The sequence below is a fragment of the Zonotrichia albicollis genome, chromosome 31 (genome assembly GCF_047830755.1).
Source record: "Zonotrichia albicollis isolate bZonAlb1 chromosome 31, bZonAlb1.hap1, whole genome shotgun sequence".
NCBI classification, from domain to species: Eukaryota; Metazoa; Chordata; class Aves; order Passeriformes; family Passerellidae; genus Zonotrichia; species Zonotrichia albicollis.
Window position 1 is genome coordinate 5,082,941 of NC_133849.1, and position 25,978 is coordinate 5,108,918.

Here is a 25,978-nt window from a genome sequence, read left to right on the forward strand (position 1 = left end):
GAGGAAGTCAGTGTCCCTGGAATGCTTAAAATCAGAGGGTTTTGGGAAAGCTGCAAAAGACAAGCCTCAGAGACAGTAGAACTGGTTTGAGCTTTGCAGCAGCCAATAGATTGGTCAGCAGAAAAATTATATAAGTAGGAAAGAAATAGAAAGTAGGGAGAAATAGAACAATGGTCTGTGTATTAACACTTTTCTGGAATAACTCCCTAACCTGCGGAAAAGTATATTTAGCAAGATATTAAGAAGTTCCAAGCTTAACAGTGGAGCTCTGTGCATTGTGTTTTAGGGCTTACAAGCAGGTATTGTACTTGAAATAAGCAAGCATTGTTTTAACCATCAATGTGCTTATAGTGCTTGGATAGAACTACTGTCAATAAGCTTTTGCTTTGTGTGATTGGTCAAAAACCTTTTAAAGTAAGTTTTAACATGAACTTCTTTGTCTGCTACCTGTGAAGTGAGCTACTGGCATGTTCCCATTGTCATAACCAAGTAATGAGACAGATGTTGGAAAATCACACAGCTCAGGACGCATTCCTAGCAGTCCAGTCCTGTTTGTGATTTGTGCACAGCCCCGAGCTGGTGATGAGTGCCCCTTTCCCCTCTGTGCTGCTCCATCTCCCAGCCCAGCAGGGCCCCGGCTGCAGCTCAGCCCTGGGGGATCTCCTTGCCCTTGCCTGTGGCACGGAGGCAAATCCCATCCTGTCCTTGTCCTTCCTCCCGCAGAGCAGGAGCTGAGCTTGGAGAGCAGGGAGGACAAATGCCCACGGCAGAACCTGGTGGAAGAGGCCGTTTTGAGCGGCTCCACGGCGCAGGAAGGCAACGGGGAGGAAAAGCCCCAGAGATGCCGCACGAGGAGGGGCTGCAAACGCAGCCGGCGGGGATCTGAGGGGGAAAGAGCCAGCCTGGGCCGGGAAGGCGGCCGGAGACGGAGCCAGAGCTCGGAGCTGGTGCTCGATGAGCAGCTCCATGATGGGGAGAAGCCCCACATGTGCGAGAAGTGTGGGAAGAGCTTCAGCCAGAGCTCCCACCTGATCAGGCACCAGAGGACCCAAACTGGGGAGAGGCCCTACGAGTGTTCCAAGTGTGGGAAGAGGTTTAAGACCAGCTCCCATCTCCTCCGGCACTATCAGAGTCACAGAGAGGAGAAGCCGTTCCAATGCCCCGACTGTGGGAAGGGATTCAAGCAGAATTCCACCCTCACCAACCACCGGTGCGTCCACACTGGGGAGAGGCCCTACGAGTGTGATAAATGCAGGAAGAGGTTTAAGACCAGCTTCATTCTCCTCCAGCACTATCGGATTCACACAGAGGAGAGGCCCTTCCGCTGCCCCGACTGTGGGAAGGGGTTCAAGCAGAATTCCACCCTCATCACCCACCGGCGCATCCACACTGGGGAGAGGCCCTACGAGCGTTCCCAGTGTGGGAAGAGCTTCTCCAGCAGCTCTCACATGACCCAACACCAACGGAGGCACCACTAAGGGAAGCCCTGGGAGTGCCCCGAGTGCGGGCAGAGCTTCGTGCGCTGCTCCAGCTCCATCCCCCACTGGAGGAGGCACTTTGGGCACAGCCCTGGTCACTCACATTCCCTGTGATCCATGTTGGGAACACTCCTGGCTGCTTCACCTTTTGGTTTGGCCGTAATTTTCCTCTGCTTCACCTTCATCTTTTAAAAACACCCAAAACTGGATTAAATGAAGGAAATTCATCGAATATATCAGACATTGCATAATTTCTCAGTTGTTTTAGAGGGAAGTTAGTATTTGGGGACGCATTCTGTGTGGAGTGCTGCTGTTGCTAAGAGGCAGGAATTTGATCTCACCCTTCTTGTGTTGCTAAGAACTCCTCCCCTGACCCAAACCCCAACTCCACCATTGCGATATATTATAAAAAGTCAACGGCCCTGCCTTTGCCCTGTCTCTGTGGGGTAAGAAATGGATTCCCAATGGATCAGCGCTTTTCCCGCTGTATTCCAAGAGGATGAACCTGTTTCACTGGATTCCTAGAGGATTCTGACTGTCACTGTTTTTTTTTCAATTGTACTACTGCCATTCTATTTTTGATTTTTCCTAATAAAAAGCTGTTATTTCTACTCCCATATCTTTGCCTGAGAGCTCCTTAATTTCAAAAGTATTTATTATTTTTAGAATTTATTATTATAATAATAGTAATAATAATAATAATAGTAGTAGTTAAAGGGAGGGAGTTTACATTTTCTATTTCAGTGGAGGCTCCTGAAATGAGATGAGGCTGAGATGAGGTTGGGAAGTGATTTAGAGTCGTGGGATCTCAATTAGAGTGGTGGGATGGAGATTGTGTGGGGCTGGGTGTGTGGGATGTATTTGACAGCAAATAAAACTCTGAGACTTACTGATTTCTCTCCCGTCCATGTTCAGTCTGTTGCAGTTCTGTTTGCAGAGTGCCGCCTTCTCAGCTCATTGTCTTGGTGTCCCCTTTTCTCTCCTGCCTCTCTTTGCCTGCTCTGTTTCTCTCTGTGTCTCCCTGGACCCACGGACCACCAGAGACCCTCCCCTGATTTAACTGACCCAGGCACCACCAGAGACCCTCCCTATATTTAATTGCCTCAGGGACCACCCAATACCCTCCCCTGATTTATTGCCCCAGTGACCACCAAAGACCCTCCCCTGATTAAATTGACCCCTCCCCTGATTTAATTGACCCCTGCCACCAAAGACCCTCCCCTGATTTAGTTGACCTTTCCCTGATTTAATTCCCCTTTCCCTGATTTAATTGACCCCTCCCCTGATTTAATTGACCCCTGCCCTGATTTAATTGGCCCCTCTGTCCCCACAGACCCTCCCCTGATTATTTTTTTTTTTTTTTTACCAATTATTTTTTTATTCCCAAGTCCCAGGAGCTGAAGTCCTGAAGGCTGGCAGGGCAATGCCTCTGTAGGATTTTGCTCCATTTCCCTTCAAGGGCAGGAACATCTTTTCCTGGCTGGGAGGTGGAATTGCAGACTTTTGGAATGTGTGCAGGGCAACACGGACAGGCATCAAACATGAACTGGGATCAAATAGGGGTTGGGATCAAATATGGACTAGGATCAAACAGGGACTGGGATCAAATATGGACTGGGATCAATTATTGATTGGAATCCTACAGTGTGAGATAAACTGGACTGAGCTTATATAGACCGAGATCAAATACGGGCTGGGATCAAATATGAATTGGGATAAAAAATGGACTGGGATCAAATATGGACTAAAATCAACTATGGACTGGGACAAACTGGACTGGGATCAAATCAGGACTCGGATCAACTGTGGACTGGGATCAACTTTGGACTGGGATCAAATATGGCCTGGATCAAATATGACAGATTTTATGGACTGGGATCAAATGTGGACTAGGATAAGCTATGGAACAGGGATCAAATATGGACTGGGATCAAATATGGATTGGGATCAAATGGACTGGGTTCCTACAGACTGGGATAAACTGGACTGAGATTATATAGATGTCGTGGTTTGAGAGGAAGTTAGTTTTCTGGGATATGAAGTGGTCAGGCCAATAGGTGCTCACATTTGAATACTGGCACCTGGTTTGGCCACTGGGGACATTGGATACGCCTCTGAGAACTCAGGGGTTAAAAAGCAGAGCACTCCCAGGGGAAGCTCTCTTGGGTTCCAGCGAGGGAAGCAGGTCGGGCCTCCCCTGCCCAGCTCCTGGCTGGTTTGGGGCTGGGTGAGGTAGGCCTGGCCCGAGGATGGAAGGGTGGAAGAACCCCGAGAGGCATCGGCAGCCACACCTCCCCCCCAGGAGAGAGAGAGAGACAGAGCGCCTGTGCCACCGTGAAATTTGATATCCTGTGCTGGCAGCACAGCCCGGCTGGCGGAGAAGGGCGGGGGGGATGCAGCGAGAAGGGGTCCGGCAGCTGTGGGAGTTTTGGATGGGCAGAGCCCGAGCTTTTCACCCTTTTTCGGACAAGGAAAACTTTGCAGAACATTAAGCTTTCCTAGAAGAGAGATAAGAGATGAAATGGAGGAAGGAAATGTGCAAGCGTGAAGGTCTGGGCAAGTGAAAGATGTCAGGAGAGTAGAGAAGAATCTTAGGTGGGAAGAGATGATGGAGTGGCCTTAGCTGGACTTTTCCTGTATGGCCATGGACAGAACCATGTTTCCTGTGACACAGAGACTGCATCCAGGGGGAGGCAATGGCTCAGAGCCAAGAGGGTTCAGTGTTGGTACCCCTCGGCCCCAGGGGGTGAATTTTGGGGGCATAGGTGTCCCAAAGGTGAGACTGTGCCCTTTTTGGAACGGGACAAAGGATCCTTAAAAGGACAACCCTAGAAGCAGCTCTGGTCCATGTGCAGTGGTGAGAGCACTGGACATGGAAGGAAGATGTCACGATGGCAGATGTTCTCCAGGCGGTGCCACGAGTGACATGGAAACACACGAGGTTTCAGCGGTGTTTCCTGGGGAAGCCTATGGCACAAGAAGGACTCCTCCCCTCTTGATGAACTGAGAATTGATTACCTAAAGTGTCGTGATGGACCGAGAGTTCGTGATTTCGGGAATAGATGTATTGGAAATTTGGTGGCGGGGGGAGGAAATGTTTTTGGAAAGTTTTCATTTTCCCTGTGTGTTTCTTGTTACTTAGAGTTGTAGTTTAGTTAATAAAGGTTTCTTTTCTTTATTTCTAAGTGGGGGCCTGCTTTGCTTATTCCTGGTCACATCTCACAGCAGACACCAGGGAGCATATATTTTCAAGGGGACACTGGCATTGTGCCAGCATCAAACCATGACACCTACACTGCCAGTTGGCCTTTTTCCACCTCTCCAGCCATCCCCACAGAGCATTGGCTACCATCCATGAATCAGTGTAGAGGTAGAGCTTTGGCCATTTCTCTCCCTTAGCATTGTCCAGGGCCAGCTGAACAGCTTTGAATTCTGTAAGTTGGCTTGATCCACCTACTCCTTCAGCAGCCTCTGCCACCTCTCCTGTGGGGCTCCATACGGCTGCTTTCCACTTCTGGTCCATCTCTGCGATGCGACAGGAACTGTCAGTGAAAAGAGCGTAGCGCGTTTCCTCTGGGGGCAGTTGGTTATAGGGAGGAGCCTCTTCAGCACGTGTCACTGGTTCTTGTTCCTCTTCATCAGTAAAATCAAAGTTCTCACCTTGCAGCCAGTTTGTAATTATCTCCAAAATCCCAGGGCGATTCAGGTTTCCAATACAGGCGCACTGTGGGATAAGAGCAATCCGTTTACTCCATGTAGCGTCAGTGGTGTGGTGGGGGGTGGGAACCTTTCCTTTGAACATCCACCCCAGCACCGGTAGTCGGGGTGCCAGGAGGAGTTGTGCTCCCGTGCCAATCACCTCTGAGGCAGCCTGGACTCCTTCACAGGCAGCCAAGATTTCCTTCTCTGTGGGAGTGTAGTTGGCTTCTCACCCTCTGTAGCTTTGACTCCAAAATCCCAGTGGTTGGCCTCGAGTCTCCCCAGGCACCTTCTGCCAAAGGCTCCAGGACAAGCCATGGTTCCTGGCTGCAGAGTAGAGCACGTTCGTCACCTCTGGTCCTGTCCTGACTGGGCCAAGGGCAACTGCATGAGCAATCTCCTGCTTGATCTGTGCAAAGGCTTGTTGCTGCTCAGGGCCCCAGTGGAAAGTGTTCTTCTTACGGGTGACCAGGTAGAGAGGGCTCACGATCTGACTGTACTCAGGAATGTGCATTCTCCAAAAGCCTATGGCACCCAGGAAAGCTTGTGTTTCTTTCTTATTGGTGGGTGGAGACATTGCTGTGATCTTGTTGATGACATTGGTGGGAATCTGATGCCGTCCGTCTTGCCACTTCACTTCCAGAAACGGGATCTCTTGAGCAGGTCCCTTGACTTTGCTCTTCTTGATGGCAAAGCTGGCTTTCAGGAGAATCTGGATGATTTTCTCCCTTTTCTCGAACACCTCTGCTGCTGTCTTCCCCCACACAATGATGTCATCAATATACTGCAGGGATGTAGGGTAGGATGAAGAAACCATACACCATACATATTGTAAACAGACGCCAGTATCTTTGTAAACGCTTTATAAATCATTATCACCAAGGCCAGCACAACAGCTATTCCAATCCGTACCCCTCTACCGTAAAAATTACTTGTTAAGAACAATAATCCTAGTGACAAGAAAGGTATTGAAACCTCAAAAAGGTGTAGAGCCCAGAGCCATACGAAGGCTTTCACACCCAGAGACATCAGGGGTTCAAGCAGCATGGCTACTAACTGCTTTAACAACAAACACACAAGTAATAGCGCTTTTTTCCAACGTTTCCAGCCCCACGTTGGGCGCCAATTCATGTATTTGTCAAGGTTTAGAGCAGCTTTGGGGAAGAATCCCTCAAAGGAGCTCCGGTGAGAAAAGCACATCCAATCAGCCCCTCCCCCCAACTGGTCTGGGAGGAAAAAATAACTCCTTGGAGAAAGGTGGAAAAAACCTGTTTATTAAACAATAAAACCAAAACAATATCAAACAATGAGACCCCTTGCCACTCTAAAAGAGATTAAAAACTGAGAAAACCCCGGGTTGAAGCTCAGCTTACTCAGTCTCTGATCAGTCCCTCCGGTGCTGGAATTGTCACAGGCCAGGCCTGACCCGGTGGGCCACAGCTGCAGCTGCCGGTAATCTCCTGGGTGTTCAGTCCAGAGCAGTTTCAAGAGGTCGAAAGAAAAAGGAAAAAAAAACAGTCCTGGGAACTTCTTTGCCTCAGCTAGCTAAAACTAACTAAAAAGAAAAAGAAGAGCTCTGTTCCACTGTCTGTTCATCCACAGACAACACAGGCCAGGAGCAGGAATGTGGAGGAGGAGTGCAGTGTCTGAAAACAAAACCGCGTGCTTCTTCTCTTCCCCCCTTCACTCTCTGGAACACTCTTAAAGGTACAAAACTTACTGTTCAACATAAACAGAATGAGACGATGGGGAGTAAAAGCATCATAGAGTCAACCCAGCACATGGTCTAAAATTCAGAGTGGATTGAGAGGCCCTGTGTCCATCAGGAAATGGCTCCTCTCAATGCAGACCCACCCTGAATGTTCTCAAGGGCTCTAGTGTGGAGGGTCCCTGGTGTAATGGGAGCTGTGACAGCCCTGCCAATCCATGTCCATCAAGGGGTGGACTTGCTGGCGCTGAGGGTGCTGCTGTCTGTGTTTGCAGTGTCCTTGTGCCCTGCAGCTGGAGCCCTGGTTCCTTGCCAGGGGCTGTTTGGGCGGGCTCTCCCCTGCCGAGGAGGGCAATGCCTGTGCCAGGTGCTTGTGGCCGAGCCCGTGCCCTGGGTGCTGGGGCCCCCCTGGGCCCTGGGGTTGATCCCTCAGGGGCTGTAGGAACTGTGCCCTGGCCTTTGCCTTCAGCTTGGCCTTTTGCTGCTCCCTTCTTGCACTCACCTGCTGTGCCTTTGTGCCCAAGTGCTGCAGGGCCTTCTTGTGCCCCTCCTGCAGCCCCCTCAGTGCCTGTGGGTTCTCATCCTCTGACAGCTGCTGAGCTTTCTGCAAAATATTTTGTATCTCCAGGAACCCTAACAAAAGCCTTAAAAGATAATCTCCATGCTAAAATGTACATTCCACATTTCCCAGGTGTTCCTTGCTCCTCCTCCCTATGCTCAGGGTGCCCTCCCCAGCCCATAGCCCAGAGCCGCTCCCTGTCCTGCTGCAGTGTCCAAAGGCGCCCCCCGGCGGGCAGGGCCGGCAGCTGCACGGGGCCGGGCAGCGGCCGGGCCGTCCCGCAGCCTCCTGGGGGCCGGGGGCTGCTGCCGGCCCTTCCCGGGGGTGGTGGGGTCAGGCAGTGCCTGGCGCTGAGCCCCGGCTGCCCCACAGCCCCGGCCCAGCCCCGCAGCTCCCCACAGGCCCCCAGCCCGTGCTCCCGGTGCCGCAGCTCTGTGCCCGGTGCTGCCGCTGCCCCCCACTGAGAAACCCCCTGAAACCCTGACCTCCTTGTTTTCCTCTCCTGGAAACCAGGGATACAAATGATCTGAATCAGCTGACAAGTTTTGAGGCTAAGACCCTGCTGATAAACATCCCAATCCTCAGTTTTTTTCTCTTCCTCCGCTTTTCCATCATCCTTTTCCTTCCCACATAGATTTCTCCTGCAGCTTCTTGCCTTTACCATATTGCTGCACACTCCCCTTCACGCAATCGCTTTGCAGCACACCAACACCATCCATGCCCTGTTGTCCAAATGCGAGGGGGATTTGGGGAAGTGGGAGTGGAGCAGCTCCAAGGCCGGGCCCCATCGGGCGCTGTCCTGGCGGGAGCGGCTGCAGTGGGGACCGAGTGCGGGCGGGAGCGGCCGAGAGCCCAGCGCTGCCCCAGCCCGACCTGCCCCAGCTCCATCCCTGCCCCTGCCGTGGGATGCTGTGAGTCCGGGGGGAAGAGGGAGCCGGCAGTGGGTGCTGGGCCTGGGGCAGGAGGAGAAGGGAAGGAGAAGCAGAGTTGAGGAACAAAAGGGTGAAATGTTGCACATGGGTGGAGAAGGTGGGATTGTGCAGGAGAAGGAGGAATAACAGGAGGAAGAGGAGTGGGAGAAAGAGCAAGGACACTGGATGCAGAGGAGGAGCAGAAATAGGAGGCACCACAAGGTTCCACTTCTCCCTGTATCTGAAGCTTCCCTCCCAGCCCCAGTAGCATTCCCCCCACCATGCAGCAGGTGACCAGGGAAGGGGAATCCATGATTTTCACGGTGCTGTATCTTGGTGTTTCTGAGCTTTATTGAGCTAAATGTTGTTGCTTTGGGTTTTTTTGGTGTGTGAATCTTCATATTCTGGAAGGGGGTTGTGCTGAATCATAATGTTTTGGGAGTTTTTGATCTGTGTCTTGATGTTTGGAGGACTTTTTTGCTGAATCTTGGTGTTTTGGAGGTTCTTAGAAACACAAGATGCCCAATGACTTAATGAGATGAACTTGGGCAAGGAGGAGCTCCCAGTCGAAGACACTCTTATTTTGTTTTTTTACCCATACCAGGATTTTTCATTCCTAGGGCGTGGCTGGATGGAGGAGGAGGAAAAGCCCTGGAGATCCCGCACGAGGAGGGGCTGCAAACCCAGCCCAGGGAGCTGTGGGGAGGAAAGAGCCCCCCTGAGCCAGAAAGGTGGCCGGAGATCCAGCCAGAGCTCAGAGCTGGTGGAGAAGCCCCATGGCAGGGAGAAGCCCCAAAAGTGCTTGGAATGTGGGAAGGGTTTTAGTGAGAGCTTAAACCTGATCGAGCACCAGGTGATCCACACCGGGGAACAACCCTACGAGTGTGAGGAGTGTGGGAAGCGTTTCAGCTGGAGCTCCAGCCTGACGCGGCACCAGAGGATCTGCACTGGGGAGAGGCCCTATGAGTGTGGGGAATGTGGGAAGAGCTTCAGCCAAAACTCTGTCCTGATCCAACACCAGAGGATCCACACTGGCGAAAAGCCCTTTGAGTGTGGGGAGTGTGAGAAGAGCTTCAGGCAGAGGGGCCACCTGATGCAACACCAGATGATCCACAGCAGGGACCAGCCTTCCGAGTGTGGGGAATGTGGGATGAGCTTCAGCCAGAAGGGGAGCCTGATGCAGCACCACAGGATCCACACAGGAGGAAAGCCCTATGAGTGTGTGGAATGTGGGAAGAGCTTTAGAGACAGCTCTGGCTTGAGGAAACGTGAGAGGATCCACACTGGGGAAAAGCCCTATGAGTGTGGGGAGTGTGGGAAGAGCTTCAGCATGAAGTGCCAGCTGACGGAACACCAGAAGATCCACACTGGAGAAAAGCCCTACAAGTGTGGGGAATGTGGGAGGAGCTTCAGAGAAAGCTGGGCCCTGATTCGGCACCAGGTGATCCACACGGGGGAACGGCCCTACACCTGCTTGGAATGTGGGAAGAGCTATGGGTGGCACACTGACCTGAGAAAACACCAGCAGCATGTTCACTCTGGGGAGAAGCCCTACAAGTGTCCCCAGTGTGGGAAGAGGTTTCACAGGAGCTCCGATCTCCTCATACATGAGCGGAGTCACACCGATGAGAGGCCCTTCCGCTGCCCCAACTGTGGGAAGGGATTCAAGCTAAACTCCAAACTCGCCATCCACTGGCGCATCCACACCGGGGAGAGGCCCTACGAGTGTGGGGAGTGTGGGATGAGATTCTCATTGAGCTCAACTTTGACCAAACACCAACGGAGGCGCCACTAAGGGAAGCCCTGTGAGTGCCCTGAGTGTGGGAAGAGCTTTGTGTGCTGCTCCAGCTCCATCCCCCATGGGAGGATCCGTGTTGGATGATCCCCAGTGACCCTTGTTTGTCAGAGCCCTGGTGATCTGTGGTCCTGGTGATCCAAGTTGGAAGGCATCTGGCTGGGGGGGCTCCACATCTTCCTGGTTCCCTGAGGGTACCTAGATAAACCCAGCAGCAGGAACATCCATTGGGACGCAGACCTATAATGGGAATTCCATGGGGAAAGCAGATTTGTCGACTTTCAACCCCATAAAATCTTTTGCATTCAATTCTATCTTCCTGTGACATCAAGGAGTATTGAATGGTCTTGGAGGTATATTCTGGGTTGACTATTTGGTGCTTGTATCCCCAGGCTGTTCTGTTTGTGCTGAATAAGAAGTTTTGCACCTTCAAGACTTGTCCTGAGAGTGAAAGGGGGGAGAGAAGAAGCACGGAGTTTGTTTTCAGAAACCGCACTCACTCCTCCACAATCCTGCTCCTGCACTGTGTTGTCTGCGGATGGACAGACAGCGGGACAGAGCTCTCCTTTCCTTTTAGTTAGTTTTATCTAGCTGAACCAAACAAGTTCTTTGGACTGTGGGGTTTTTCCCTTTTCTTTGGACCTGTTTAAACCTGCTCTGGCCTGAACACCAGAAGAGCACGGGCAGCTCACACCTGTGGCCCACCGGGCTGGGCCTGGCCTGGGACATTTCCAGCATCGGAGGGACTGATCAGAGACTGAGTGAGCTGAGCCTACAGACCATGGAGGGACTTTGTGAGTTTGTGTCTCTTTTAGAGCGGCAAGAGGTTTTATTGTTTCATATTATTTAGGTTTTATTGTTTGATAAACAGTTTTTTCCACTTTTCTCCAAGGAGGTATTTTATTCTTCCCGAACCAGCTGGGGGAGGGGCCAATTGAATCTGCTGTCTTAAAGGAACCCCTTTGTGGGTTCTCTCCCAAATTTGCCCTGAACCAGGACAAGGTCTTTTCCAACTTCATGGATTCCATGATTTTAATTTCCTATTGCCCAAGGGTGTCTTCTGTAGCCAAATGGTGAAAAACTAGGGAAAAGACCAAGATTTTGGAGACAGTGGGGTAGAAACCCCACCAAAAAAGATTCTTCCCTTCCACCTAAGCAGTGGATCCTCAGCTGGTACGGACAGGGAAATCCTTTTCTTTTGGCCTTGATTTTGTTTTAATTTCTATTTATCCCTTTAAAATATCCAATATTGAGGTAAAAACAGACATTGAACTAAGACTTGGGTGTGGTCAGGGTAGGACACATGGACACATGGAGAGAGACTTGGGGACACATGGATATTAACAGGGATGCGGCCATTTGTGGGGACATGGGGGGACACGGGCATGGATGGAGATGTGGGGGACAATGACAGGGATGGAAACATGGTGGGGAGAGAGCCATGGGTGAGGACATGGTGGGACATGGGCAGTGACATGTGGGGACATGGCCATGGCCGGTGCCATGGGGGAACTTGCAGGGGATGTGGGGGATGCTGGGTTTGAGGGGGTTGAGGGTTCCTGGGAGGGACTTGGGTCTTGCTGAGGCCTTTGGGGACCCCAGGCTGAGCAGCTCCAGCTGTGCTGGGAGACCCTGGGGGAGGTTCTGGGGCAGCTGCTCAAGGACCCCCTGACCTGGAGCCCCAGCCAGGCATTGGGCTCCTGGAAGGGGATGAACGTCCTTGTCCCAGGAGGGAAATCCCAGCACCCCCAGGGTGTCAGGGGCAGCTCAGAGGCCACAACAGGGAGGGGAGAGCCAGAGAGAGCTGTCACACTTCTAAGCTAAACCCCAAACGTCCCAAAACTGAGGGATTCCTCCCAGGAAAAAGCAGCCAGGAACTGCTAGAATAGAGGGAAAGGGGGAATGTGACCCTCCAGACTGAGCAGGAGGGGCCTGCATCCCCCAAAACCAAGCCCAGGGGTGAGGGCTGGGGCTGGGGGCACAATGGGGAAGGGGTGGAAGAGCAGGGGAAAGAGGATTCAGAGCGCGAGAGGGATGGGGTCCCCAAACTGAGTTGGGAGGGGGCTTTGTGTTGGAGGAATTATGAGTGGGGGAAGGGAATGGTGGGGATGGAACAGAAAAAGAGCGGTTCCATGGGGATCCCTTTGTGTCCCCATCATTCGATTCCTGGAGTGATTCCCTGGGGCTCAGGGGGGGAATGGATCCGCACTGGGTGGGTCCCCAAGCCCCCTGCCCATCCCTGGGGGATTCATGGGGGGTTCCCTCCACCCAAATGCTGGTGATGCTGCAGCCATGGGGGAGAGGTGGGATCTGGAATGGGCAGGGAAGGAAGAGCAATAGGAAGAGGAAGGAGAGGAGGAGGAGGAGGATGGAGAAAAGGAGGAGCAGGAACAGGAGGAGGAAGAGGAGGAGCCCCAGCAGAACCACGCTTTTCCCACCTGCCTGCTGAGTCTGCAGCTCCCCTGGCCCTGGCAGCATCGATCCCCCAGATCCCACAGGTGAGCAGGGAGGGGGAACTTGCCCCAAATCCACTGGGGGGGCCTCTGGGAGGATTTGTTTGCAGGGCAGGGGATGTTTGGATCTTGCAGGACCCCAAGGGTGAGACACAGATGCCCCTTTGGAGACTTGTGCAGGGTTCCTGTGGCAAACTGGCTGGGGAGGTGGTACCAGTTGTGGGGGGACATTGGCATCAGAGTGGGGAGAGCAACAAAGGCCAATTCTGGCAGCCTGGAGGGGTGGGGGAGGGTGGAGATGAGCAGGGTCTGGGCCTGCCTGACTGTGAACAGGGCTGTTACTTCTGGAGCTGTACTTGGGCAGGAGGACCAAGGGCTCACCCATTGTTTTTCCCCCAAGCCAGGATTTGTCAATCCCAAACTTTGTCTGGATGGAGCTGGAGGAGGCTGCCAGGAAAAGGAAGATGGCCTGGGACACTGAGGCAGGTGAGGAAGAAGTCACTGCCCCTTTCCCCCTCTCCTCTGCTCTGTGTCTCAGCCCACCATTGCCCCTGGCTGCAGGACAGCCCCACTGCTGACACCGTCCTGCCAGGGATGAATTGGTGGGATCCCTTCCCCTTCCCTCTAGCACAGAGGCAAATCCCATCCTCTCCTTGTCCACAGCTCCTTCCTCTTCTCTTTCTGTCCTTCTTCCTTCCTCATTCCTTCCTCTCCTTTTCTTTCCTTACCCCAGGCACTGAGCAGCAGATGGAGACCAGGGAGGACAAATCCCTGTGGTATTCACATTTCTTGCAATAGAGACATAATTCTCTCTCACAGGATTTTTCCTGGGAAGCTGTGGAAAGGCTGAGAAAGCTTAGAAAGGAAGAAAACAATTCTTATCTCACTTGCTGCACCTGTTGTTTGGCACATGTTGAATGTGTTATTGAGATTGTTTACCGAGAGTGATTTGTTAATTGGACTGTAGTGATGGCTGTTTGGACTGATTGACCAATTAGGTCAAAGCTGGGTCGTGACTGTCTGGAAAGGGTCAGAGGGTATTTTTAGTATGTAATTTAGTATAGATTTAGTATAGCAATAGTGTAATGTAGTATAATATAGTATAGAATAAATCCTCTGTTCAGCCTTTACAATCATGGAGTCAGAGCACATATTTCCTTGGATGGGTGAGACAAAGTAGAAATTTAACAGGATAGAAATGCATTTTTGGATATAGGTGAAAAGTGCTGTTCTGAGCCTGTAACTTGTTTATCTGTGCTCAAGACTCCCTGTTCTCACAAGAGAGGAAAAAAATCAAAGAAAAAATCTTGTGCTCACAGAATGGCCTCGACCAAGATAAGGAACTCAAACTCTCAAGGTAAGTGGAGGCCCCTTTGTCAGGGCCAAAGGCTGAGGCTGACCAGAGAGCTCTCTGCGCAAAGGGCAAGGACTGATAAAATCTAATTGCAACCTGTAACGTGAAATCAGTAAAATGAATATGAATGAGACTATATGCATATGTATAAGCAAGGGGGAATTCTCAGGGGTGCACGTGTCCTTTAGGGGGAACAACGATTCCCACATGCATCCAGTGCTAAACATACCGGCTTTACAACTTTTTACAAAGTTGTGGAGTTTCCCCTTTTTTTCCACTAATCATTTTGGCGAGCCAGCCAGGACATTGACTGTCCCTGCAGGGGCGGAAGGGAGGACAGACTCCTGGGCGCTCCCTGGATTTTCCTGGAGGAGCTCTGCTCCATCTCGGCTTGCCTCCTGCGGATACAGACAATGACCTGCTGCTGTGCAGATACATGGTATGTCTGTCAAAGGGCCTGGGGGAGATAGGGCTGCTGATAAGTCACTCAGAGATATCTGAGTGCACAGCCTCGTCCCTGTGCTTGCAGGCAGCCATCGACCAGGAGCACGGTCAGCGGCAGAGGTTCCCGGTTGATAGCGCGACTGGGAACGGGTTCATTGTTCAATGGAGCGGCCGCTAGCGACTCTGGGGAGAGCCGAGTGAACCCGAACTTTGTGTGCTTGTGGTGTCCTGACATTGTATGGCTAATGCATTGTGTGGTTAATGTTGGTGTGTTTGTAATCGTGTCAGTGTGTGGTGTATAAACAGATCGAGTGAGTGAGTGAGTGAGTGTACCCACAGCGTGCGGGGGCAGTTCTACCCATGTCTGAAGCAGCCAGGTGAGGCCCAGAGCACTGGCTGGGGCAGGCTGTGAGGGCAGGGAACACCCCGTGGAGTAGTGGAACAAGTGGAGAAACGTGGGTGAGGACATTTATTAATTTATTCTGTTTAAAGGTGATGATGTGTGATTTGTGTAGATTGTGCACGTTTTAACCACGGCTGGAGGGGATTTCTCTGGCCCCGCAGTTTGGACTTGGTCCCTGGAATTTTACTGTGTGCTGTTATTTTGATTGTGTCCAGAGTGTATGAGGACCAGAAAAAGCTGATAAGCTGATGTGGGTAGATGATGAACTGTTGTATTTTGGGTTGTGTCGAGAAAAGTGGGCACTCTTAAGAGATGCCCCTTCCCAGTGAGTTTGTGTGGTTCCTCCCCCACATTGTGGTAATTTGATTGTGGTATTGTAAGCTTGTGTTTGTGGAGATTTCAGGATTTTGTTTGCAACAAGTGTAGCATTTTACACAGAAAAACTGCAGTATGGTGATTTATGTTTAACTGGGATAAAACAAACTAAAGGAATTCGAGGAATTCCCCTCTCACAGCAACCTAAGCCCTGACTCTTGTGAATTTGAGATGCAGGGTGTGTGTGTCTGTGTCTGTGTCTGTGTTTGTGGGCATATCAGAGTTTTTGCTGTAACAGGCACAGCTTTTTGCAAGGCAGCAAAGTGAGTGTCAGTAGAAACAATGCTTGAATTAGATTGTGCGGGAAGAGAACTGGGAAAGAAAAAGAGTTTGTAAAGCAGAGTTTAGGTGGAAGAGACCAAGACAGGCACTTTATAATTTATGTTATTCTAAGGAAACCAAGGCTACTCAGAGAGCTCTAAGGAATTTAGTAGCAACCGGTCACGAGAAGCAAAGAAGTAAAAGGATGTTTTAATTATTAGAAAAGAGAGTTTCAAATAATTTAAGAAACCTAGCAGAAATCATTAAAGCTGAGTGAGTTCAGCCTATCTTATACCCCAACACTTAGAATTAAGGCAAGGAGTTGGGATGGGGTAGAAAGATGGGAGTTAAGAGAATGGAATTTTTAGTAGACACGGGGGCAGCAAACTTAGTGTTAAATAAAGCCTCAATGCCTGTAACAGATGATTATGTTATGGTAAGGGGGCAACTGGCCAATCTGAAAAATCGTATTTTGCAAACCATCAAAATATTCATAGTTTTTTGTATGTGCCCAACTCTCCCAAGGCCCTGTTGAGTAGGGACTTGTTGGAGCAGCTGGAAGCAAAGATCACATTTAAAGATGGAGAGATTATTTTAGAGGTAAAGGATCAAGAATATGGAGATATGTTGAGCTTAATTTTAACAATTAGTGAAAGTGAAATTGAAAATAAGGATGAAATTAACAAGAAAATAATGGATCCAATGTTTCCTGGCGTATGGGCCTCTAACATAGCAGGGAGGGCAGAGAATGCACCTTTCCTTAACCAAGTTAAGGAAAACAATGGGCTAGGGTCAGGCAGTACACCTTGTGGCAAACCCATACACCCTGCTAACATGTTTGGCATCTGAGCTACCCTAATTTACTGTTTTAGATCTGAAAGAGGCCTTCTTTTGCTTCCCTATTCATGAAGCCAATCAGAAAATTTTTGCATTCAAATGAGAAAACCCTAAAAGCAGGTGCAAAACCCAGCTCACATAGATTGTGAAGGCCTCAAGGCCTTCAAGGCTTCAAAATTCCCCTGCTGTGTTTGGAGAACAACTTACAAAAGACCTAGAGCCCCAGGAAGCTCCACAAGAAGAAGGAAGGCTATTACAGTATGTGGATAATCTCTTGATATCCACTCAGACAAGGGAAGCATGTGTGGCCTGGACCGTGAGCCTTTTGAATTTCCTAAGGCTCCAAAGATACAGAGTATAAAAAAAAAGAAAAAAAAAGGCAGAGGCAGTGAAACAGAAAATAATCTACGTGGGGTATGGGGTCAGTGCTGGGCAAAGGACTCTGTAGTCACTAACCTGGTGAACCCAGCTTCTTTTCTCAGTGGGATCAAGGAGAAGCAGCACACCACGATTGCCTGGAGACCATTGAAGCTACTGACTCCAGATGGCCGGACTTGAAGGACACTCCTTTGGATGGTGCAGAGACCTGGTTCACTGATGGGAGTAGCCATGTTGCCAGTGGAAAGCGACGTGCTGGATATGCAGTCACTACCTGCAGAGAGGTAATAGAATCTGGACCCTTACCAACACGCACCTCTGCACAGAAGAACAAAATAATTGCACTGATTCCTTTTCCTTTTGCCTTAGAAATGGCAGGAGGAAAGAGAATAAAATCTATACAGACCCATGGTATGCATTTGGAGTTGTGCATGCACATGGAGCCACCTGGAGAGAGGGGGGACTGCTCAACCTCACAAGGAAAGACCATCAAACATGCACAAGAGATGATCAGGATAGTCGGGCTGCTGGAAGCAGTTCAGCTGCCGGAAAAGGCAGCAATTATGCACATAAAGGCACACCAGAGAGTGAGCTCAGAATTGGAAGAAGGAATTGAGCTGGCGGATAGAGAGGCAAAGAAAGCAGCAAAAGGTGAAGTAACTATTGAAGGAGCTCTGATTCCAGGTGGACAAATTTCCCTTGAAGGTAAGCCAGAATACAATAAGAAAGATAGAAAACTAATCAAAGATCAAAAAGGGACTTACAACCAAGAAGGGCGAGCTACCATTGAAGGGAAGCTGGTAATCCCTTCCCATTTCTTGTAGTCACTAATAAGGGAGGAGCACCAGAAAACACACTGGGGAATGGATGCCCTGAACACCTTCTTGATTGAAAGAATCGTTGCCAGGAATTTATATGCCACTATTACTCAAGTGACAGTGTGATCTTTGCCTCCAGACTAACCCCAAAAATACCCCCAGACCAAAACCTGGCTAGACTGGGAGGGACCATGGGCCTGGACAGCAGTGGCAGATTGACTTATCCATCAGAAGGCAGAAGCTGTTGTCCCTTCCTGGAATGATTTTTGCTCGGAAGTGATTTTCTGCAGCACAAAACCACCATCCACTATTGACTTTCACATGACAATGACATTCTTACAGAGATACTGTCAAGTTGCCTTGTGTGCTTCTGGCTGCTTTTCTTGCTCTCTGGATAAAAACATCAGCCCAGCTTCTGATGGCCAATGCTGCGGGTGCTGCCCGTCTGGCTGTGGCCAGCAGCTCGTGCCCAAACACAAGCGGGTGCCTTCTGGGCAAGGGGATGGACTGACAGGAGCAGCCATTTTCCCTGGTGAACCTGGGAGGCACCTGGGCAAGTGCAGAAGATTGGGAGGAGCCTGGCATGAGAGAACGTGTGGTGTGTCTCTGATGATTCTGCCAGCACTGTGAAGCAACAGCCAAGACAAGCACTGGAAGCAGACACATCCTGCCAATTTCTGCTTGTGAGAGTCTGTCCGAATTTTCACTCATCTGCCTTACGATCATCATTGGGGGACTACTGAAGAGAAGACCCCCCTGTCTGAAATCTCTGGCTCCAAGGGAGAAAGTCATGTGCCTGAGACCTGAGAGCACAGCTAAGCCATTGTTCTCACAGGTGTTGTTTTCTGTGTGCTACACTGAGCCCAATGAGAAGAAGGGGCACCGAGCCCTTTGTGCAACAACAGCCTTGGGAGCTGTCCCACCTCTCAGCCTGGCTGGACTTCTCCTGAGTTTCAGGTGGTCCCCCCACAGAAGACCCTCACCTGTTTTACAACCACCGGGACAGACAGACTGAGATGGAAGGAGCCTCTCCATCAAGGACTGAGACATGGAACCCCCATGTGAAAAGGCCCCTCTGCTCCTTCCAAGGACTGGGAGTGAAACCCCCAGCCCGGGGCAGGTGTGTGGGGGAGCCAAGCTGACCAAAGCGAGATGTTTGCCTGCAGGTTGTGACCGCTGGACCAAGAAGACAATGGCTCTCGCTTACTGCTGAGAGCATGGACTACCAGTTACATCTATTCCTTATTGTATCTGTATCCCCTCCCTTGCAATTTCCAATAGAGTTATCATAATAAAAACCTCTGAGTTAGCGAGAGACTTCGAGATCTCCCCGACGTAACAGGCGGATCCTTGACTGGACTGGACCAAAGGACTTCGTCTCTACATTTGGTAGCTCTATCCCCCTCTTTCTCTCTCTCTCTCTCTTTAGTCTCTCTCTTCCTCTCTCTTTTTCTCTCCCTTAATCCCTCTATCGCATTTTGCTGTGGTCATTCAATAAAGGTGCATTTGTTTCGATTATCATTGCAAACCCCCCTGTACCGTGATGGTTCTTTTTGCACCCTGAGATCAAATCCATGAACCATCGTGAAACCCATCCATGAGGATGGATCATGACACCCCCCGAGGACCCCTCCCCAAATTCGCCCCCAAAGCCCCCCCAGCACCCCCAGACCCCACTAAAACTCCCTCAAGTTCCCCCCAGACCCTCCCCAAATCGCCCCCATACCTCCTCAAGACCCCTCAGCAAATTCCCCTCACGACCCTTCCAGGACCCCTCACCTGTCCCTGCGCCTCCTCAGCAGCTCCCGGAGCTCCCCGTCCTCTCCCAGCGCCTCCCCCGCTCTCTCCAGCGCCTCCCGCAGGACCCACCCGAGCCCGGGGCGGCTCCCGGGGGTCCCTGAGGGGGTCCCGGGGGGCGGGGCGGGGAGGAGGTGGCGCCCGCTCCATGCCCGGCCCTGGGGTCAGGGGGCGCTGCTTCGGGCTCGGCTCTGATTGGCTGGAGCAGCACGGGGAGGGCAAGAGTTGCTGAGGGGAGAAGCCTGGTGATTGGTTGGTTTCGTAGAGGGTGTCGTGATTGACAGTGGATGGGCGGGGCAGGCGGGCTTTGCCGAGGGGAGGCGCTTGGTGATTGGTTGGATAGAGGCAAAGAAGGCGGGAATTGCTTAGGGAAGACGCCCGGTGATTGTTCGGTTCAGGTCGAGAGAGGCGAGAGTAGCTGAGAGGAGGAACGTGGTGATTGGTTTGTTCGCTGTGTGAGGGGCAGGCGTGTCTCAGGGGAGGCATGCAGTGATTGGTTGGATCCGTGCACAGAGAGGCTGGTGGTCCTGTGGGGACACCCGCGGTGATTGGATGGTTTGGAGCAGGGCGCGCTGCTATTGGTTGGGAAAAGTCCGGGATTTTTAAGGGAACATTCCTGGTTTTTTGGGGGAAAACTCTCAGAGTTTTAAGGAAAAATTCCTGATTTTTGCAGGAGAAACATTCCTGGAGCTTTTCACCCTACGTGACCCCACGTGAACCCAAATAACTCAAATAACCCCAAAACACTTGAAAAAAAATCCAAATAACCCCAAACAATACCTAGAAATCCCCCAAATAACCCCAAACAAATAAAAATAACCCCAAAAAATGAAAAGAAACTTCCCCCAAGTTAAAGCCAAAAAAACCCCAAATGATATCAAGCACACCAAAAAAAAACTCAATATACACCAAAATTAACCCCAAGAACCCCAAATAATTCCAAATAAACCCAAATAAGCCCACACAAACACTAATACTTCCAAATCAACTCAAATAATTCCAAATAACCCCAAATAAACAGAAATAAACCAAATAAAACCCAAGATAAACCCTAAAGAGTCCATAAATAACCCCAAACAAACCCTAAATAAACCCAAATAAACCCCAAGTAACCCCAGTTCCTCACGTCCCCACCCCAAAACAGATCCTGACCAATCACAACGTGCGGCACTGCTGACTTTCCACTTGCTGGGCACAAACTCAGAGCACTGGCCCCGCTCAGCGATTTTCAGCCAATCAGCGCCCGGCCCGACTCTGACTCATCGCTTGCCAGCCACAGACCAAGGCTTCTCACTGTGGTACTCAGAGATCGCGGGGAAGAGGTGTGGGGGGGGGGGGTAATTTCCAGTTAATCAGAGCGAGTCTCGCTGATGACTCATCAGTTGCCAGGAACGGAATTTGGGGAAGGGGGGAGTGACCCTGGGGATGGGCTGGGGACCCCAAATTAATCCAAAATGGGGTCGGGACCCTAAAACGGAGCAGGAGGGGCCTGGAGCGCCCAAAACCAAACACGGGGGAGGGGATTGGGGGAACGATCGGAAAGGGGAGAGAGGGGAAAGGGGGGTGTGGGACCCCAAAATTGAGCTGGGAGGGGAATGGGACCCCCAAACAGGATGAAGCCAATTTTCTTCCTGGAATATGTAAAGTAGTTTATGGATACACGAAAAGCCTATTAATATGCAACAAGCTGATGTACTGGGAGAAAAGGAACGTAAAGCAAAGGTTGTTATGGCCACGAAGACCCCCCAGCTATTTTCAGGGACACCCCTTAATTAATCTGGTTTAATTACCTCCGCCTGTTGCATATTCATAGACCCTCATGCATATCCATAAACTAATCTACATCTTTCCAGAACTATTTTACATGGCCTGTCCTTGGGGGTGTCTCCCCATTTCAGGAGGCTCCACTGAAATGGAAAATGAAAACCCCCTCCCTTTGATGATGATGATGATGGTTACATTAATTAATTTTGAAATTAAGGGGTCCTCAGGCAAAGATACGGGAGTAGAAATAACAGTTTCTACTCCCGTTTTCTTTATTAGGAAAAATTAAAAATACAAATGCAGTAGTACAAACAAAAAAAAAACAGTGACACAGGCAGAATGCTCTGGGAATCCAGTGAAAAAGGTTGATCCTCTTGTTGCCTTCTGATAGAAGGCTGGCGACCTGGTTTCAAGAGACAGCACGGCGGCCCATTCTCCAGGGCCGCTCGGGCTTAAGAAACACGCCAACACCAACGTGGTGGACGGTCAAAGGCCTTTATTATCTCTTCTCGTGGGGTTTTAAAGTCTAAGGGGCTTCTACGTCAGGCGAGGGTCTGTCTTTACCATCTATGGTTAGTAGGGAATGGAAACTTACAGGGAAAGTGGAAAATTACTGGCATGTGGTTTAGGGGGCTGCATTCCTATGTTAATTTTCTTATCTAAGGGAACAGGGGCCCTGTCTTTTCGTAACATCACGAGATCTTCCGAACGCCAGGCCCTATCTGCCACATCCTCTGGGAATCCAGTGGGCAAATATTTATCCTCAGGGAATCCAGTGGGAAAAGGTGGACAATCTGGGAATACAGTGGAAAAAAGGGTGATCCTTTGGCAATCCATTGGGAAAAGCTGAAATTTTTGGAATCTGGTCAGAAAAAGGCTAAGCCTCTAAGAATCCAGTGGGGAAAGGGCTGATCCTCTGGGAATCCACTGGGAAAAGCTATGTCCTCTAGGAATCCAGTGGAGAATGAGGCTGATCCTTTGGAATCCAGTGGGAATAGGGCTGATCCTTTGGGAATCCATTTCTTAACCCCCAAAGGCAGGGGAAAGGCAGGGCCATAGAATTTTTATAGGGCATGCCAAGGGTGGAGCTGGGGTTGGGGTCAGGGGAGGAGTTCTTAGCAACACAAGAAGTGTGAGATCAAATTCCTGTCTCTTAGCAACAGAAGCACTCCACACAGAACGTGTCCCCAAATCCTAAATTCCCTCTAAAACAACTGAGAAATTATGCAACTGCAGATATATTCAATGAATTTCCTTCATTTAACCCAGTTTTGGGTGTTTTTAAAGGATGAAAGTGAAGCAGAGGCCAAACCAAAAGGCGAAGCAGACAGGTTTGTTCCCAACATGGATCTCAGGGAATGTGAGTGACCAGGGCTGTGCCCAAAGTGCCTCCTCCAGTGGGGGATGGAGCTGGAGCAGCACACGAAGCTCTGCCCGCACTCGGGGCACTCACAGGGCTTCCCTTAGTGGTGCCTCCGTTGGTGTTGGGTCAAGTTAGAGCTCTGTGAGAAGCTCTTCCCACACTGGGGACACTCGTAGGGCCTCTCCCCAGTGTGGATGCGCCGGTGTCTGATGAGGGTGGAGTTGTCCTTGAATCCCTTCCCACAGTCGGGGCAGCGGAAGGGCCTCTCCTCTGTGTGACTCCGATAGTGCTGGAGGAGAATGAAGTTGGTCACAAACCTCTTCCTGCATTTATCACACTCGTAGGGCCTCTCCCCAGTGTGGATGCGCCGGTGCTTGACGAGGGTGGAGTTGTCCTTGAATCCCTTCCCACAGTCGGGGCAGCGGAAGGGCCTCTCCTCTGTGTGACTCTGATAGTGCCGGAGGAGATGGGAGCTGTTCTGAAACCTCTTCCTGCATTTATCACACTCGTAGGGCCTCTCCCCAGTGTGGATGCGCTGGTGCTTGACGAGGGTGGAGTTGCACTTGAAGCCCTTCCCGCAATCGGGGCATTGGAAGGGCCTCTCCTCTCTGTGACTCTGATAGTGCCGGAGGAGATCGGAGCTGGTCGGAAACCTCTTCCCACACTTGGAACACTCATGGGGCCTCTCCCCAGTGTGGGTCCTCTGGTGCTTGATCAGGTTGAACCTCTGGCTGAAGCACATCCCACACTCGGAACACTTGTATGGCCTTTCTCCAGTGTGGGTCCTCTGGTGCACGATCAGGTTGGAGCTCTCTCTGAAGCTCTTCCCACACTCCCCACACTCGTAGGGCTTCTCCCCAGTGTGGATCCTCTGGTGCATGATAAGGCTGGAGCTCACGCTGAAGCTCTTCCCACAATCCCCACACTCATAGGGCTTCTCCCCACTGTGGATCCTCTGGTGCCTTATCAGGCTGGAGCTCACGCTGAAGCTCTTCCCACACTCCCCACACTCGTAGGGTTTCTCCCCAGTGTGGATCCTCTGGTGCACAATTAAGTCGCAGTTCCACCTGAAGCTCTTCCCACACTCCAAGCACGTGTGGGGCTTCTCCCCATCATGGAGCTGCTCATGGAGCACCAGCTCCGAGCTCTGGCTCCGTCTCCGGCCGCCTTCCCGGCCCAGGCTGGCTCTTTCCCCCTCAGATCCCCGCCGGCTGCGTTTGCAGCCCCTCCTCGTGCGGCATCTCCGGGACTTTTCCTCCCCGTTGGCTTCCTGTGCCGTGGAGCCGCTCAAAACGGCCTCTTCCACCAGGTTCTGCCGCGGGCATTTGTCCTCCCTGCTCTCCATCCTCAGCTCCTGCTCTGGGGGAGGAAGGACAAGGACAGGATGGGATTTGCCTCCGTGCCACAGGCAAGGGCAAGGAGATCCCCCCAGGGCTGAGCTGCAGCCGGGGCCGTGCTGGGCTGGGAGATGGAGCAGCACAGAGGGGAAAGGGGCACTGACTTCCTCCTCACCTGCCTCAGTGTCCCGGGGCATCTTCCTCTTCCTCGCGGCCTCCCTGGGGCTGGGAATGCGCAATCCTGGTTTGGGAAAAACAAAGGATGAGAGCGTTTGTAGGAGTGTCGGGGGGTAGGACGGTCGGGACGGACGGAGACAAGAGAGCTCTGCAGCCAGGGCGTGGAACTTGCGGTTTATTGCAAAGGGCCTGGGTGCAGGGCCCTGCTTGGAGCTGCCAGGCACAGCTCGGAGCAGGCCCGAGAGAAGAGAGGGGTAGAGAGGGTGAGAGGGTAAATGACCAAGGCAAGAGCATAAGAGAGTAACGCTCCCATTACAACACAATAAATTTTCTTCTGTGTTGAATATTCTATTTCTCACTAACCAATCTAGTAAGGATACAGGTCCTAGAGCATTTACATACAGCCTGAAGGAATCATTACATCACCATAATGTGCTATATTTTACACCCTAAAAACTCCTCTTTGGACCCCTTCTGCTGAGCTAGTAGGGTTTGCTCTGACCCTTGGACCTATCATCAAGCAGAGGGAATTGTTTCATCAAAAGGGGATTACTTTCAGTGGGCCACACCATTGTTTTCCAGTTATTTACTAATGAGGTATCTCAGATGTTGCTTTCATTTCAATTGTCCTTATACTTTCAATATCCTCAAAGTCTTTTGCCAGAAAATCATATTTATAAGGTTTTCCGGTTTCATCTTCCCAAACAAACATTGAGTTTGAAGGTGCCTCTGCCCAAGTCCATGTCTACAAGTCACCGGCCATCTGGGCTCCAGAAAAACCTCCCAAACATCCAGATTCAGCCTGGAAAAAGCCTCCCAGGGGTCCCCCGTCCCTGGTCCGTCCCCTCTGGTGTTCAGAGGTTCCCCCCTGTCCCACCTGCTGGGGGTCATGCTTGGATTGGGGGTCCCCCTTCTCCTCGGTGCCTGCCCTGCCCAGGCTGCTGGCAGTCCCAGCAATGCCAAAAGCTCCCCCCGCTTCGCTCTCCCCATTTCGGGATGCCGGGGCTGTTTGGGCTCCCTTCTCCCCTCATTCTCTGCTCTGGGCTGCAGCGGCTCCAAGGAGTCCCCCCTGCCCCTCTCCAGGCTCTTGAGGCTCCCGCCAATGGCGGTGCTCCCCCCTCTCTGGGCTCCCCACTTTGGGCTCCTGGGGGACACAGGGCTCTGCTCCTCCAGGCTGCCTCTGCCGGCAGCCGCCACCGCCACCCCCCGATGTCCTCCCAAGGGGCCTTTTCCGCTCAGACTTGGACTCCTTCAATCTCCAAACATCCCCAAAAACCCCAACCCAGGGACCCCCCGGGATATCTGGGCCGAGCTCCCCCTCCCCGCTCACCAGTGCGATGGGGGGGGCGATGATCCCACAGGTGGGGGCTGCAAATTCAGGCAGGGATCGACTGCGTGGTTCCCTCAGCTGAGCCTCGATCTGCTTTTGTCCATCCTCTTCCTCCCACTCCTCCCCTTCCATCCCCCATCCTCCTCCCTCTCTGTGTTATCCCCACCTCCTTCTCATCTTCCATCGCTGCTCTCTCTCCACCTTCATCCCTCCTCTTCCATCTCCCCCTCCCCCTGCACCTCCACCCTAACCCCACCTCCTCCTACTCCCCCTCCATCCCTGCCCTTCCCTCCCTCCTCCTCCTCCCCCAGCAGCAGCCACACCCTCGGTGCCCCGTTCCCGCAGCCCTCGCAGCCGCGGCAGGAGCGGGGATGGAGCCGGGACAGGTTGGGATGGGCAGCGCGGGGCTCTCGGCTGCTCCAGCTGCTGCGGGCGGGGGAACCCGGCCCGGGCCAAAGGAGAGGCAAACTGGGCAAACTGGGGGCACATCACAATGCTAAGGATGCAGCAGAAAATGGAGCTGAAAGAGTTATGATAATACTAACCCAAACGAAGAAAAACTGGAAATTCCAAAGTTTAGGGAAGCCAAGAAAAAAGATTTAAACAAGACAGGAAGTGAACAAGATATATCAGGGAAATGGAAACTTCTTGATGGAAGACAATTAATTAATAAATGTGCTGCTAAGAAAATATTAGAAGACATGCATTGGAGTTGCAAAGCAAGTAACTGAAAGATG

The 25,978-nt window shown here is 51.4% G+C and overlaps 3 protein-coding genes and 1 long non-coding RNA gene across 11 annotated transcripts in view; 3 read left to right on the top strand and 1 right to left on the bottom strand.

The window, feature by feature from the left end:
• The window catches only part of LOC102068849 (uncharacterized), a 141,510-nt gene that overhangs the window by 105,937 nt on the left and 9,595 nt on the right, over window positions 1–25,978 (bottom strand). Inside the window, exons 2-3 of one of the 8 annotated variants that reach the window (XR_012577448.1) lie at window positions 23,910–23,975; window positions 1,981–6,637 (exon numbers count right to left, since the gene is read on the bottom strand). The exons of 4 other annotated variants lie outside the window; for them this stretch is intronic. Coding sequence is in view for 2 of the 4 variants with exons in the window: in XM_074529907.1 (XP_074386008.1) it covers window positions 22,498–23,751; window positions 23,910–23,975 (1,320 nt within the window). In the remaining 2 variants the exon portion in view is untranslated. Of the gene's footprint in view, window positions 1–1,980; window positions 6,638–20,167; window positions 23,752–23,909; window positions 23,976–25,978 lie in introns of those variants that run through there. 3 more of the 8 variants (XM_074529907.1, XM_074529908.1, XR_012577447.1) reach the window with 3 other exon arrangements.
• LOC141725824 (uncharacterized) overlaps window positions 1–25,978 on the top strand; it is a 78,668-nt gene that overhangs the window by 12,919 nt on the left and 39,771 nt on the right. The window lies entirely within an intron of this gene.
• LOC141725836 (uncharacterized) lies at window positions 8,980–12,046 on the top strand. Its single transcript, XM_074529966.1, has one exon. The coding sequence runs from the start codon at window positions 8,987–8,989 to the stop codon at window positions 10,148–10,150; it is 1,164 nt and encodes a 387-aa protein (XP_074386067.1). The 5' UTR covers window positions 8,980–8,986; the 3' UTR covers window positions 10,151–12,046.
• LOC141725931 (uncharacterized) lies at window positions 12,142–14,183 on the top strand. The gene is made up of 3 exons (XR_012577498.1): window positions 12,142–12,648; window positions 13,004–13,089; window positions 13,337–14,183. It is a non-coding gene; the product is annotated as an uncharacterized LOC141725931 (long non-coding RNA).